The sequence below is a fragment of the Aythya ferina genome (genome assembly GCF_964211825.1).
Source record: "Aythya ferina genome assembly, chromosome: 25".
NCBI classification, from domain to species: Eukaryota; Metazoa; Chordata; class Aves; order Anseriformes; family Anatidae; genus Aythya; species Aythya ferina.
Genome location: NC_140323.1, coordinates 3,682,983 through 3,695,996, shown reverse-complemented (window position 1 = coordinate 3,695,996; position 13,014 = coordinate 3,682,983). Strand labels below are relative to the sequence as shown.

Below are 13,014 nucleotides of genomic sequence, written 5' to 3'. Positions count from 1 at the left end.
TCCCTGACTGTCTCTCAGTATTTACACTTGTGCTCCCTGAAGGCCTGATTACACAAGGTGGACTTAGTTCCAGTATGACTTTTTCCAGGAGTTTCCTGCTGTTTTACCACAACAGTGAAGCACAGGGAAAAAGACAGGGAGCAGACAACAGGGCAGATCAGGCTGTTCCATGAAAGAACACAGAGAGAGGGTCCTGACTGCACAGCCTATAGACACACTGCTTCCCCCACTGACTTTGTGCAAACGGCAGCTCCTGGGAGCAGGAGGGAGTACCGTACAACCCACCAGGCTTTTATCAAACCTCCTCTTTTTCATGCGTCCTTCAGGCACTGCCATTGCCTGCATTCCCTCCAGCAGGCCTCCCTGTGTCTATAGCAACTGCAGTACACAGACATCCTTCACGCCTGACCAGCAGCATGGATGCACAGAGGGAGCCCAAAGGTGAGCCCTGAGAGATGCAGGCAGCAGGGGGTCTACGGCACAAGGGCTTTGTCTGTCCAGTGGCACCAGGCTTCCCCAGCAATCTTCTCCACAACCTGCTGCTAGGCACCTCTTTGCTCAGGCAGGGGAAAAAGAAGCCTTTGTGGCAGCAGGGAACATCCAAAGGGCAGGCCCTCGGAGATATCCAGGGGCTGGGGTGATAATAAGGGGAGAAAAAAGGGGACAGCTGGCCTCAGAGAGCTGTGGATACTTGAGAAGGAAGAAAAGCAGCAAGTGGTCATCTGCAGGTGGCTGAATCACACCGCTGGCATTTCCCTCTCCTGGTCTCACAGGTGCACAGAAGATAATCTCGTTTGGGTCCTGTCAAGATCGGAAAACATTCCCTCTCCACCATGCCCCAGACAGGTTGGGGATCCAGCTAGGAGCCATCAAGGGAAACCCCCTCCTTGGGCCAGGCTGTTACGAGAGTCAAGAGGTAAGTTGTTTGACTTTTATTCTGCAAGCTTTTCCTTCACAGAAGACGCACATTATAAGAAAACTAGCACTATAGCCAGCCAGACACAGAATACCCCATGCCTGCCCTGCAAAGCCGTTGTATAAGGTTTGCACATATACCTTGAAAAATAAATTCTCCTTCTGGAAAAGTCACCTTCCAACTGTACCAGTCCTCAAAACTCCAGCTGGCCTAGCACTCTACATTAGTGAGAAATTAGAAGAATGACATCTGCTGCTCAGATACTACTCCCATTCCCCTGATGCAAATGGTGTCTTAAAAATGTTAGTACGATGTTTTTGCTTTTGAACCACAGGAAAGCAGCCTCAGATACTCATGGGGAAAAAGAATACTGAGCACGAAAGGCTACGTGATAGGAGCAAGAACAGCCCAGCGATTCATATCAGAGCCACAGGTAAGAAAAGCACATTTCAAAGAGGCAGAGCTGCAGCTTTACAAGACGTTTTAGGCTGATCCTACCACAGACTAACAGTTGTGATCATGTGTGCTGGGGTTGCCTCCAGCTTAAAATAATGGTAGTCATAGATCTCCCTACAGATAGCCTAGTGGTAAGTGTTGAGCCTGGAGGCTGATCGCCAGTTGCTGGAGCTCTGGCAACGCTGACCTATGGATTTGTATGTACACATTCCTTTGTCACACACACATAGATGTACATATTGAGGCAAAATCAGGCCTGGAACTCAGCTGTACTACCTGAACAAACCCAATAGGTTTCCTCGCCTGGCTTCTGTAAATGTTAGAGAATGCAGATTTGAACTGCTCTGATTTCTTTATGCTATCTGGCTGGATTTAAATGCTGCTCAGAGCATTTATGAATAGCTTGCAGAACAAAATCTTCTGTATTGAAATCTCTTTCTCTTACAGACTGTGACTCCCGACCCAGGAACGTACCAGTCATTCTGGAATAAAGACCAAAAATGCCAGCCTGCCCATGCTCCATTTTCCACTAAGACATCACGATTTCCAGATAGGCCTTCAGATAAAGAATTTTTCCCTGGGTAATATAACTCATTTTCTTACACTTTCAATAATAATCAGGAAGACTAGAGTAGAAAAATGCTAAGACACAAATGGGAGATGGGTAACTGAGTTCCCAATAATGCTTTTTAATCTTCAAAATCTCCTTTGCTTTAGTCTTTAAACTAGCATGAAGACTACAAGACCACAAGAGGCATTTCTCCCTTGGGTCAAAGCAAGGCTGGTAATTTTCCATATTACAAACATCATACAGGCCCAGAAATGAGATATTATGTCCCTATTTTCTTTAGGCCTGGAATTTATGACACAGACAAGCAGTTACACAAGAAGATCACTTGGCCGATGAAATTTGGGTCTCCAGACTGGTCTTTAGTGCCAATGCCAGCAAAGAGGATGCTAAAAACAGAGGTACAGAAGGTACGGACAGATGAGGGGATGTTATTCCCAGCTCAGTGCTTCCAACAAAAGAAATCAGATTACTTAAACACATTTGCACTATCTCTTGTCATCCTTTCCTGTCTGGCCTGCTGGGTATGTAGATGGAGTAGCCAGGGGAATGAGATAGACAGTGTTTTTCTGTCAGAAAATGCCAGTTTACAAAAAAACAAAAAAACAAACAAACAAAAAAAAGAGCTACACTAAGTAGTTTGCTTTAGAAGTTTAGTTTCCAACCACAAAGTGAGAGAATCAGAGGACAGACGTCTCTGCACAGCTCTGCTAAAAAGCAAACATTTCCAGTGTGAAAACATTGGCTAAGGGACAGGAAAACTGCCTGGAAAACCAGCTTGCAGTTCTCAGCAGCACCTCACGTCTTCCTTTTCTGCAGCAATCATCATTGCTAATATCTAACAGCTACTAGTTTTCTTTTAGCTGATGGTGGACAGAGAATTCATCAAGCATCGGAATCGTGTGGCCTACCTGAGTTTGTATGAGAGCTGAGCTGAGAAGCAGCCACGGTACATCCAGCAGAGCTTTCAGCCCGCTCAGCTCCCAGCCTGCTAGTGGAGATCTTCACCTGCACTCCCCTGCCTCCCCAATAAAACCTGCTCGAAAAGAGGCATTTCTTGTTGTTAACTGTGTTGACTTGGTGCACTGCCTGGTCTCTCCTGCCCCTGAGGGTGTTTGATACCACTGGTGCTGGTGCTCAGCATCCTTTGGCCCCGCTTCCCTCAGCCTTTGGCCCAGGCGGGGCAGCCGCCATCTTCTGCAGGTCGCAGTGGAGACACCTAACATGGCCTCCCCTGCCACAAGCGGCTTTTACCCCCCAAACCCAGCCCTTGCTGGCACCAGAAAGGCACAAAATTAACTTCTCTCAGCTGCCATGTGCCTTCCCCAGCCTCCTAGCCACCATCTCCTCCTCTCCAGGCTGCGCAGAGGGGTTTCCCATCCATAGATCTCCCTCTAGCAGAACAAAGCTCCGCAGCCTGAAGAGAGCTGAGAAACGCGGGGTCATAAGTGGTACAGCCAGCACAGCAACTGTATTAAACTAGCAGACAGTAAACATCCTGGGTACAGAGTGCTGTGCTGAGAACAGCCAGCCCAGGTGGCCTGTGAGAGGTACTTGTGCATGACCAGCACCATCCCTACGGACAGGAGCTGTTCTCGAGCAACCAACAAGCTGCTAGTCAAGAATCTGGCCACAAATAAAAATAAATTTAGACTGAAACAGGAAGGTCCTGGTGTTTACCCTCAGGTGTCTCAGTAATGCACAACTCCGGCTGAAGGGATTTCTATAAATATTTGCAACCTGCCTTCACACGCGCGCTGATCAGACTCGGTTCAATCTCAGGGGAAAACTGAGAACTCACAGTATTTGTACTCGATATAAATACCAATCACAATGCAGGCTTTCAAATTTTCCAGGTCTGTTTAGCTGTGCCTGCAGCAATTTCACCTGTAGTCCAATTTTGACTGTAAAAACAAAACATTTTCTTCCAATTTCCCACTTTCGGTCTTCAAGTGCTCTTGCATATGCAGTGCAACAGCTGCTCAGGGCCTTTCTTCTCGATGCACATTGGCCCCTTCCCTCACAACCACAAGAGGATGCTTTGTAGTTGCAGCTGTCAAAATGGGATGTTGTTGTCGATTCTCAATTGCCCCTTTTGGTGCAATCTTTCGAAGGAGGGGTTGCGACTCACTGGAAATTGTACAGCCCTAAGACCTGGATGTTATGTCTCCGTTTCCAGCTCCATCATTGTATTCATGGCTAATACTGCACACTTCACCTCTATCTAACTTTATTTTATAATTGGGAAGAAAATACATGTGTAAGAGACGGATGTAAAAGCAACTAAAAAGTACCTATGATTCTGTGGTCTTTTTCAACCATGTTCCACCTGCAGCTGGGGAAACCTTCTTATAAAACTTTTGCAAAACTGATGGTATTTCAAAAGGTACCTTGTCCTCACTGAACATACTTGTAATGAACCAGAGTTTTTGTTGGAAAATTCCAAAACTTCTTACTAATCAAGTGTTATTGTAGAGAAAGGAGGAGATACAGAGGAAAGAACAAGACCTACCACCTAGTGAGAATATCAGCAGACCCCAGTGAACATACACTCAGGCTCCATTCAGGTGTTTTCCCACTCTTTCTGAAACTTTAAGGACTCGGTCAGTTTTAATTGCAGAAGATAATTTTTCTTTTATTACGATCATAAAAATTCCTGTTTTCACTCTGCATTTTCCCCTACCCAGCGAGGGATTTTGTCATTATGAAAAACACCTAATCCAAGTAAAAAAAAGATATAAATTTTTATATATACATATATATATATACAATGTCTTTGTACATTTTTTTTTATTCTGTACAACCAAGGCACCGGCAAAAGTGGCAGTGGCACATGCAGGACTTTTTTGCTAGAGATACTACTTCAGGTTGTTTGGCAGGAACACTCCTATTCTCACTGAAAGAATTCCTCCTCGTCTTCCTCCTCCCTGGGTGATGGGGGAAGAGGGATGTCTTCACTGAACGGAGGTGAACATGTGCATACAACACAACTCTGATCTTCCCAGTGACTGCAACAGACTTCCTGCACTCAGATACTACTCCAGGAAGCAATAAACTGTCTGGTAATGTGTAGCAGCCAGTCTTTACTGCCTCTCTCAGTGCCAAATTTTCATCCAGAAGTGCAATCTTGTCTACTGCTTAAAGCAATCTTCCATTCAGACTGGACTTGCATGAAGGAAAAAAAGCTGATGGGTAGTATGGACTACAGAATCATTTCGTCATGCTTGGGAGACTGGATGAAACAACAGAAGTCTTTTGTCAAAGGCATTCAACCCATATTTTCCCTAAGCAAAGGCTGAATGAAAATTAAAAGAAAGGCCTCCAGAACTGGATAACAATTACAACACTCCCACCAGCAGTTATTTTCGCTTCTGCAATAAAGGCTCTTCTCTGGGGGAAAAAAAAAAAAAGAAAAAAGAAAAAAAGAGCAACTTCTGTTGATAAAAGCTCATATCTGAGAAGTGACACAATTAAAAAGTGTGATCAATAGCATGGCCCTGCAAACTGTAATCATTACAGATTTATTCAATATTCCAAGTTTTTCAGCAAGCATCTTTCAAAACAGCTGGTGGAGGCGTGAACTCTCAAAGGACTTGTGTTGTGTTGAAACTAACAATAGAACTGAAAAATAGCCCGAAGCAGCTGTTAAATCTTGCTATTCATACTGCTAGAAAATAATCTCAAAGCAGAGCAGGGTAAACACCACACTTAGAGCTTTTAAGTTAGAAGTGCAGCTGCAGTCAGAAAAGTGAGAATAAAATGCCATCTTAGCTCTGTATTTACACTTCACTCTCTTACCAGCACATCAGATGCCTTTAGTTTATAAAAGAAAAGTCTGTTTGCTTCTACCTGCCAACAACCCAAAGAAAGAAACCTCTCTGGGATTTTTCTGTCTCTTAATTCATGCTCCTTAGATTATAAGGCCAGACAGGGTTGATTACAGAAGTTTCTCTTCTAGCCTGCGAGACAGCCAGAAATGAATTATGCCTTTGTGTTCTGTAGAGCCTGCTGGGAAGCACTGTGCTGCAAGAACCTCGCCTCTTCAGAGAGCAAATCTCTCTGACAGTGAGAAGAAAGCAAAGTAAACGAGACAATTCCCATCTGAAACCTGGTGGCCTTCACTGCTTTTAAGGCAATTGACCATTGACCATTCCAAGTCAGCAGGAGAGCGGAGGGGAAAGAGGGAGCACTGCAAACTGTGCTGAGAGTGTAGTTTGCTAGGCAGACAGTGATCATTCCTCCGCTTCTGCCACTCCATGGGATTGTCTGTCCTGTCTTGCTCCATGGTGCCTCTCACCCGCAGCAGCAGAGGTGACCCCAGAACAGTCAGAGAACTGGGCTCCTCTTTCTTTTAGCAGCCAGCTGACTACGTTTCACTTCTTTCTGCGGATCTTGGGCTTTTTTACTGGCCGGAGGTAAGGGTTGTCTATCACGTTCTCTTCCCCATTCCGGCTGCCAGACAGGGAGGTGTTCTGCTGTAACACTGAAGCATTCTCTTTTTCAGGTCCTGAATCATCCTGGCACATTAAAAAAAAAAAAGGCATAAACAACCAAAGTTGGGCTAAACAAGACTTTAGAAGTTCAAACCACACAACCTATGGGCAAAACATAAAAGATAGTCAAGATAAACAGCAGCACTCAAAGAGCTGCATTAAAGGTGAGGGAGGACTCCTGGGTTTTAATACAAACAGATCCCCTTTGAGAACAGCACGGGATCCTGGGCCAATCTCTCTGCTCTACCACAGAAATGAAGTTGCACTGAAAGCTCATTACCCAACATTAGATAACCTCATTATACATTGCACCCTGCAAAGAGTCAGAGAACCGTGGCAATGTTAGTCATTTACATCCGGTAAAACACAACCCACTTCACCATTTTTCCACCCACTCTGCCCAGCTGCAAGGAAGACAGACAAAGAACGAGGTTTCATATGTTTACGAGAGTCAGGCCCGAGAGACCTCGATCTCTGAAGGTGGGCGTACCGTGCTCATATGCAGGGGAAGGTTCTCTGTGTCTGTCTGGTCGTCTTGTTCAGATGAATCTGTTTCTTCCATTTGCTGCATTTCCAGCTCCGAGGGGAGAAGAGCTGTCAGGTAGGGTACAGTGAAAGGCCTGGCAGCAATCACTGGGGAAAAGAACACAGTCAGCAGGGTGGGAGCAGGCTCCTCAGCTCAGAGATCACGAAGTAAACCAGTTTCAGTGTCAATAAACTCTTTCATTGGTTCTGGTTTTGAACAGAAGAATCGCACACTATGAAAGTTCAAACACCTCCCAGGCATCACTCAGTCCCCCTAAAGGTAACACCAGCATCTGTGCTCCCAGGCTTGGGAAGGAGGGAATTCTTATCACTGCTTTACAGGCAGAGAAACATGACAACCTCCACTGCCTTGCACAGAAATGTGTAAGAGAAGATATGGTTTGTGAGAGTTCCAGAGGGTCGGACAGGACTGGAACAAGCACGTGAGAAGAGCTGTCAGCCAAGGTCTTCTCCACCATCAGAAGAAAGGGAGTCTTTGTTTAGAGTGGAAGCCTACCATGTGGTTTTAGCATGAACCCAAGGTTTTTATCCCTGTTTAAAATAGAACATTTGTCATTTCCCTCCCTTCCAGTGTCTCAGAAGGCTAACCACAACATAATCCTTCAGCGCTCTCCCCCTGCAGTAACAAGAACTCTACTGGCACGTACGCTCTGTTAGACAGCTGTCATTTACAGCACAACGTTTCCGAGATAACTCACATGGGAAGGTGCTAACATCATCTTTGAAGAGACTCTGTGTTTCTCCCGTCTTGGCCATGAAGCGGGTGAGAGCTCTTTCCACGTCACGCCTTTGAGACGCTGCCTTTTCCCGTAGGACTTGGTAATCGGATACCGGCTCTCGGTACGTCTGTGGAGCAGGGAGGAAAAACACACACAGTTACTGGATGCAGGGCAGACAGCTGACATTCAAGACACCACTAGGATGCAGGTGCTACAGGTATGTGTTGACTTCCAACATGTACAGATTTTCAGAGAGTTACAGATGTCAGCCAGCCAGAAATCCGCAGCAGGGACAACTCACAAACAACAAGCGAGGTATTGAGCCAGAAGAACCAACATTCTGGACTAACACTGCAATAAAAATACGTATACTGCTTTCCTGGTGTCACTGACTTCAGACGGACCCTAAATGGCACAGAAGGCTCTTGCCACTCACGGGTGTCTTGATGTAGGTGTGAGGATCCGGAAACTCAGGGAAGTGGCCAGGGATGTGGGATGGATGCGGCTTGTTCTGCCCAGCCGTCAGGGCTTTGGGAGTCACGGGCTGGTTTGTCACAGGAGCTACAGTTAAAAAAAAAACAAAGAAACACACACACAAATCAGCCAGCAGCATTCTGCCACGTGGTAGGCATGCAGAAGCGCTGGTCTGTACCGTGCTGCGACCCAGGTCTCCAGGTCCTACAGCAGGGATACAGCATATCCCATGAGCAATAGTTTCAGGTCATGTTTAGCATCCCAAAAGAATTCCTCGACCCCTCTCTCCTACCCAAGGAGAACAAAACCTCACGTGAAGTGAGGATGCTGAAGCGAAGGCAACTGATCTGGCAGAGGACACCCGTCCTTCGCCTATTACATGGTTGTTACAGGGCCCGTAACACAAGCTGCATGCCCAGGAGCACTGGGCTGCTTTGTCCATCAGAAAAGCAGAAGCTCTCTGCATGCCAGCAGCCAGAAATGCCAAATGATTCCCCGCAGAAGAAAAGAAAGGATTTCTCACGTACGGGCAGTGATGACCATCCTCTGGGAGCGCTTTGCATATGCAGGAAGCGTTTCAACATTGAACCCTGAAATACAAAAGAGGAAACAGAAATCACACCAAGGGTTTACACTGACAAAAATCCCTCCTCCTAGGCTTCTCCACAATTCAAAGTACACAAGAAAGAAAATTGTGTGCTCTGGATGCATTCAGAATGCATCAACAGCGACATCCGAGCACCTGCACGAGGCCTAGAAGAGCGGGCACCACACAAGCACCAGAAACATCTGGATCAGATTTTCCTGCCTGCACAGCACACCCGAATCTCCTGCAACGCACGCAGCTGGAATTGGTGGGACGAGGCAACTACTCACCCATTTCCACTAATGTAACCACGATATCGGAGAGCGTAGGCTGCGTTCTGGCTGTGTGCTCACAGTAAGACTTGGCGCTCCTTCCAATTTCAGAAATATCTGGGGGAAAGAAAAAGAAAACACACTATGTCTTCAGTTCAGGCAGAGCCCACACGTGCATCACCCAGCCCTCGAAGTCAGCCCAAAGCCTGAATTTTTAGCAAATCTAGCAAAGAAAAAAAATAGCTCCCAGAATCTAGCATCTTGCAGCATGAATATTTAAAAGTAAAGGAGGGCCAAAGGATGGAGACACTGATGATCAGAAAGTCAGGTGTCTTCCACAAGCGCAAAAGGCAAATCTGCTGCACAAGAATGAAAAATACAAAACCCGAGCACCTCGATTTCAGAACGTGGTGTGACCTGACATCAGGGCACGTCACCCAGATAAGTAAGAGCAGAGCTGCCAAGCGCAGTGCTACTACTACAGCCTACCACTCACCAAACGTCTGGAACTTTGTTGCTTCTCTATTTTGGCAGCATCTCAATATGCAGAGCTAATTAGGATACCTAAGGCCCTCTGAGTATGATAGGCACTTCAGACAAACTGCTCACAGTCAAAGAAGTCTGTGACTCTGTGGCCGTGCTCTAGCCACCAGTCTGGCCTTCTGCTTTTGGTAACATCATGAACATAAGAGAAATGAAAACAAACAACCAAAAAAACCCATAACAGAACAAAAAAGAGCAAGAGCAAAGGCAAATCTGGAAAGCAAGGAACAAGGAGCTTCAGGGGACCAACGGGATTTTGCCCCAAGTCGCCCCCAGGATGCTCACAGCTCTGCAACATCTCCGTCAGCGTCTCCACCGCCGCCTTTTCAGCACTCTCAAAGCCGGCTTCGGTGAGCAGGGAGCTGACCACCACCTGCAGAGTCCTCCTCCGAGCCAGGTAATAATTATCCGCTGGCGTGGTTGCGTGCTTGCTGCCCGACCTCTGCGGACACAGACCCACACCTTGAGCCCAGAGCTTGGGGAAATGAAGCCCAGTTCCAGGGAGCAGCCCCGATAGTGTTCTGCTTGCCCAGCCCCAACTCTCCCGAAGCTGATCCCTGAACCAGGCTGAAACCAGCACCCACGGGGCAGAGGGCACTGAGCCTGCCCTGCGCCCCCAGGCAGGGCCACCTGCACCCTGCCAGCGCTCAGCACGGGCCCAGAGATCCCCCACTGCACAGGTATGCACACTATACAGGTCTGTATGCCTAGACACATACATATATGTGCATATATGCACACAGTGCACATGGAGATATGCATGCACACATTTAGAGATGTGAATATACATACACACCTCCGAGTATATGCATATATACACACTACATGTAGATATGCATGCACACATGTATAGATATGCACATAAACATCTACCTGGACGTGCATGTATGTACACCCTATACATGTATACACATCCAATAGACACGCATACACATCTATACATATGTGCATATATGGATATTACACGTGTACACATGCATACACTCATATGTACATAGATATCCACGTCCACACATATACAGATATATATAATATATACATACATATACACCCACGTCCACACATATACAGGTACATACACATATGTACACACATATACATCCACGTTGACACATATGCATCCACACTACACATGCACACGTGTACGTACACACACCCAGACATGCATATAGAGACCTCCACATATATGCACACATACACACACTATGCATGTACATATGCACACACATATAGAGATACATATACATCCACATCTGCACGCACACATATGCATACTACACATGTACATATGCATACTACACATGTACATATGCATACTCACACGTATAGGCATGCACACACATCAACGTCTATATATGCACACACTATACACGTACATATGCACGCACATACACTTATACATGCACATCCGCACACACACATACACATACATATATGTACACATCTGCAGACACACATACACACCCTACACACGCACATACACACACACAGACACGCCTACACATACACACCTGCATGTACATACACATTACACATGTACATATGCAAACATGCATAGCCATAGAGACACACAGACATGCACATCTATCTGTGTGCACACACACACGCTACACCCGTGCACACCCATACACCCGTGCACACCCCCGAACTGCCCATGCACTCACTATTTGAGCGCGGCCCCTTTAAAAAAAAATCCCGCCCCCGCTCACCACCGCCCCGCCCCCCTCCCCCCGCCCAATCAGAGCGCTCAACCTCGTGCCAATCACCACCCGCTGCCTAGCCCCGCCCCCTCCCTCCCTCCATCCAATCAGCGCCCCGCTCCCTTCACCCCCCCCCACACAAATCCGGAAGCCCCCGGGGCAGGCCTCAGCCCCGGCGGCTCCGCGAGCAGCCCGAGCCGCTGCCGTTCACCCGGGGGCTCCCCCCCTCTCCGGATACCGGCCCGGAGCAGCGGGGGCCCCGCCGTTACCGTGCCGGAACCGCCGGGCGCCGTGTCGGCCATCTTGCAGGTAGGCTGCGCTGTGCGCATGCGCGAAGGGGCATGGCGGCGGTGCGAGGGGCGCGCGGGGCATTGTGGGGGTTGTAGTGCGGCGAGGAGGCACCGGGGGGGGGACGGGCGGGGAGGGGAAGGGAAGGGAGGGGAGGGGAAGGGAAGGGCAGGGGGCGGCTGCCGGGGCCGTGGGGGTGGAAAGGGGGCTGCCCCGCCGCCTGCTGCCGGCCTGAAGCAGCGAAACCGGGGACATAACGGCGGAGTCGCAGCGAAAACGAGCGAAATCGCAGCGAAAATGGGTGAAATCGCGGCGAAATTGGTGAAATCGCAGCGAAATCGCCCCGGAGGCTGAGAGTGAGGTGAGGGAGAGCCGAGCGCCCCCGGGCTGCGGCTCAGCGAGGGCGTTGGGTGTGCTGTGAGGGGGATTTGGAGCTGGCCGGGGTTTTGGTGTGAATTCCTGGGGTTTTGGGGCTTGCTGGAACATGGGGTGGTGGCGGTGGGGTTGCTCGGCACCGGCAGTGACCCCATAGCAGCGCGGTCGTAGTAGGGCAGGTGCTCTGCCCCTTAGTGTGTTATAACAGATATAGATAAATACAGATATATCCAGGTGTTATAACATTATATATAGATAAATATAGATAAATATGGATATATCCGGGTGATATAACAGATAAAAATGCTGCATTTGGAGGTGCTGAGCTCCTTGGGGCTTCCACCCGAGGGGCTCCCGGAGGTCTGGATGCTCTGGAGTCAGCTAGCGTGCCACACGAAGCCAAAAGAGAGGGAAACGTGACAGATTTAATTTTTATTTATTTATTTTTTTTAATTATTATTATATAATTTTTGAATTAATTTTTTTTAATTTGCTGCTTAACTCTTGAGAAGTGCCCGACCCGCGTTGTTGGGGTGGGAGGGGTGTGAACTCCGGGCTGAAAATGTGAGTGCAGTGATGCTGCTGGAAAAAAAAAACCCTCGGGCCGGAGCTGTCTGTGGGAGCACCGCGGGGTTTGGGGCTGGTCGATGCCAGACGTGGTACCCCAAGGAGAGTGAAGCCCCTCAGCTCAGCATCAGGTTAATTCAACAAGTCTGTGGGTGCTGATTATTGCAGCAAATCCAGGGGACGTGCAAGGGTGGCCAGGTGCTTGTCTGCTGAGTGCTGCGTGTATCGGAGTGCTGGGGGCTGAGTTTTCTCTCCGTAACACAATATGCCAGCCGTCAAAGTCAGCAGGAGGAAAAATGAAAAGCAAATTGTGGTCGGTGACGTGGAGCCGGACCCTGAAATACTTCAGGTAGGGACATGCTGCAGGGTGAGGGGGAAGAACTGGGTGTTTGGGACGCGCGCAGGGCAGGACCTCGTTGTGCTGCTCTTATCTGCTACCTCGCCCTGGCTTCCCTGTCTGTAGCGTGGGGGGCTGAGGGAATTATCAGCTGTGTTATCTCGTGGAGATGGT

General features: G+C 48.1%; 4 protein-coding genes across 8 annotated transcripts in view; 3 read left to right on the top strand and 1 right to left on the bottom strand.

The window, feature by feature from the left end:
- The first annotated feature begins 201 nt into the window (after positions 1–201).
- Positions 202–3,012, top strand: CIMAP3 (ciliary microtubule associated protein 3). Its single transcript, XM_084497694.1, has 6 exons — positions 202–441; positions 774–916; positions 1,251–1,349; positions 1,820–1,953; positions 2,224–2,350; positions 2,804–3,012. The coding sequence occupies exons 1-6, from the start codon at positions 417–419 to the stop codon at positions 2,870–2,872; spliced, it is 597 nt and encodes a 198-aa protein (XP_084353820.1). The 5' UTR covers positions 202–416; the 3' UTR covers positions 2,873–3,012.
- A 2,433-nt stretch (positions 3,013–5,445) lies between these two features.
- Positions 5,446–11,602, bottom strand: TAF8 (TATA-box binding protein associated factor 8; the record flags this gene model as incomplete). 4 transcript variants are annotated; one of them, XM_084498127.1, is made up of 8 exons in its annotated part: positions 5,446–6,457; positions 6,924–7,066; positions 7,678–7,825; positions 8,135–8,259; positions 8,700–8,762; positions 9,049–9,147; positions 9,859–10,015; positions 11,543–11,602. In XM_084498127.1, the coding sequence occupies 8 exons, from the start codon at positions 11,600–11,602 to the stop codon at positions 6,314–6,316; spliced, it is 939 nt and encodes a 312-aa protein (XP_084354253.1). In that variant the 3' UTR covers positions 5,446–6,313. The 4 variants fall into 4 exon arrangements, with proteins under 4 accessions (XP_084354253.1, XP_084354255.1, XP_084354254.1 ...); XM_084498129.1 differs by lacking the exon at positions 11,543–11,602 and adding an exon at positions 11,215–11,251; XM_084498128.1 differs by lacking the exon at positions 11,543–11,602 and adding an exon at positions 11,085–11,108.
- LOC311423746 (uncharacterized protein) overlaps positions 11,520–13,014 on the top strand; it is a 26,053-nt gene continuing 24,558 nt past the window's right edge. The window contains exon 1 of one of the 2 annotated variants that reach the window (XM_084498133.1): positions 11,520–11,582. The gene's annotated coding sequence lies outside the window, so the exon portion shown is untranslated. Of the gene's footprint in view, positions 11,583–11,740; positions 11,923–13,014 lie in introns of those variants that run through there. The other variant, XR_014685844.1, reaches the window with a different exon arrangement.
- CCND3 (cyclin D3) overlaps positions 12,810–13,014 on the top strand; it is a 40,457-nt gene continuing 40,252 nt past the window's right edge. The window contains exon 1 of the mRNA XM_084498132.1: positions 12,810–12,852. The gene's annotated coding sequence lies outside the window, so the exon portion shown is untranslated. The remainder of the gene's footprint in view (positions 12,853–13,014) is intronic.

Coding starts and splice junctions, on each gene's coding strand:
- CIMAP3 (XM_084497694.1), top strand. CDS start 417: ATGGATGCACAGAGGGAGCCCAAAG. Junction 917..1,250: donor GCTGTTACGAGAGTCAAGAG/GTAAGTTGTTTG, acceptor TTTGAACCACAG/GAAAGCAGCCTCAGATACTC. Junction 2,351..2,803: donor TAAAAACAGAGGTACAGAAG/GTACGGACAGAT, acceptor GTTTTCTTTTAG/CTGATGGTGGACAGAGAATT.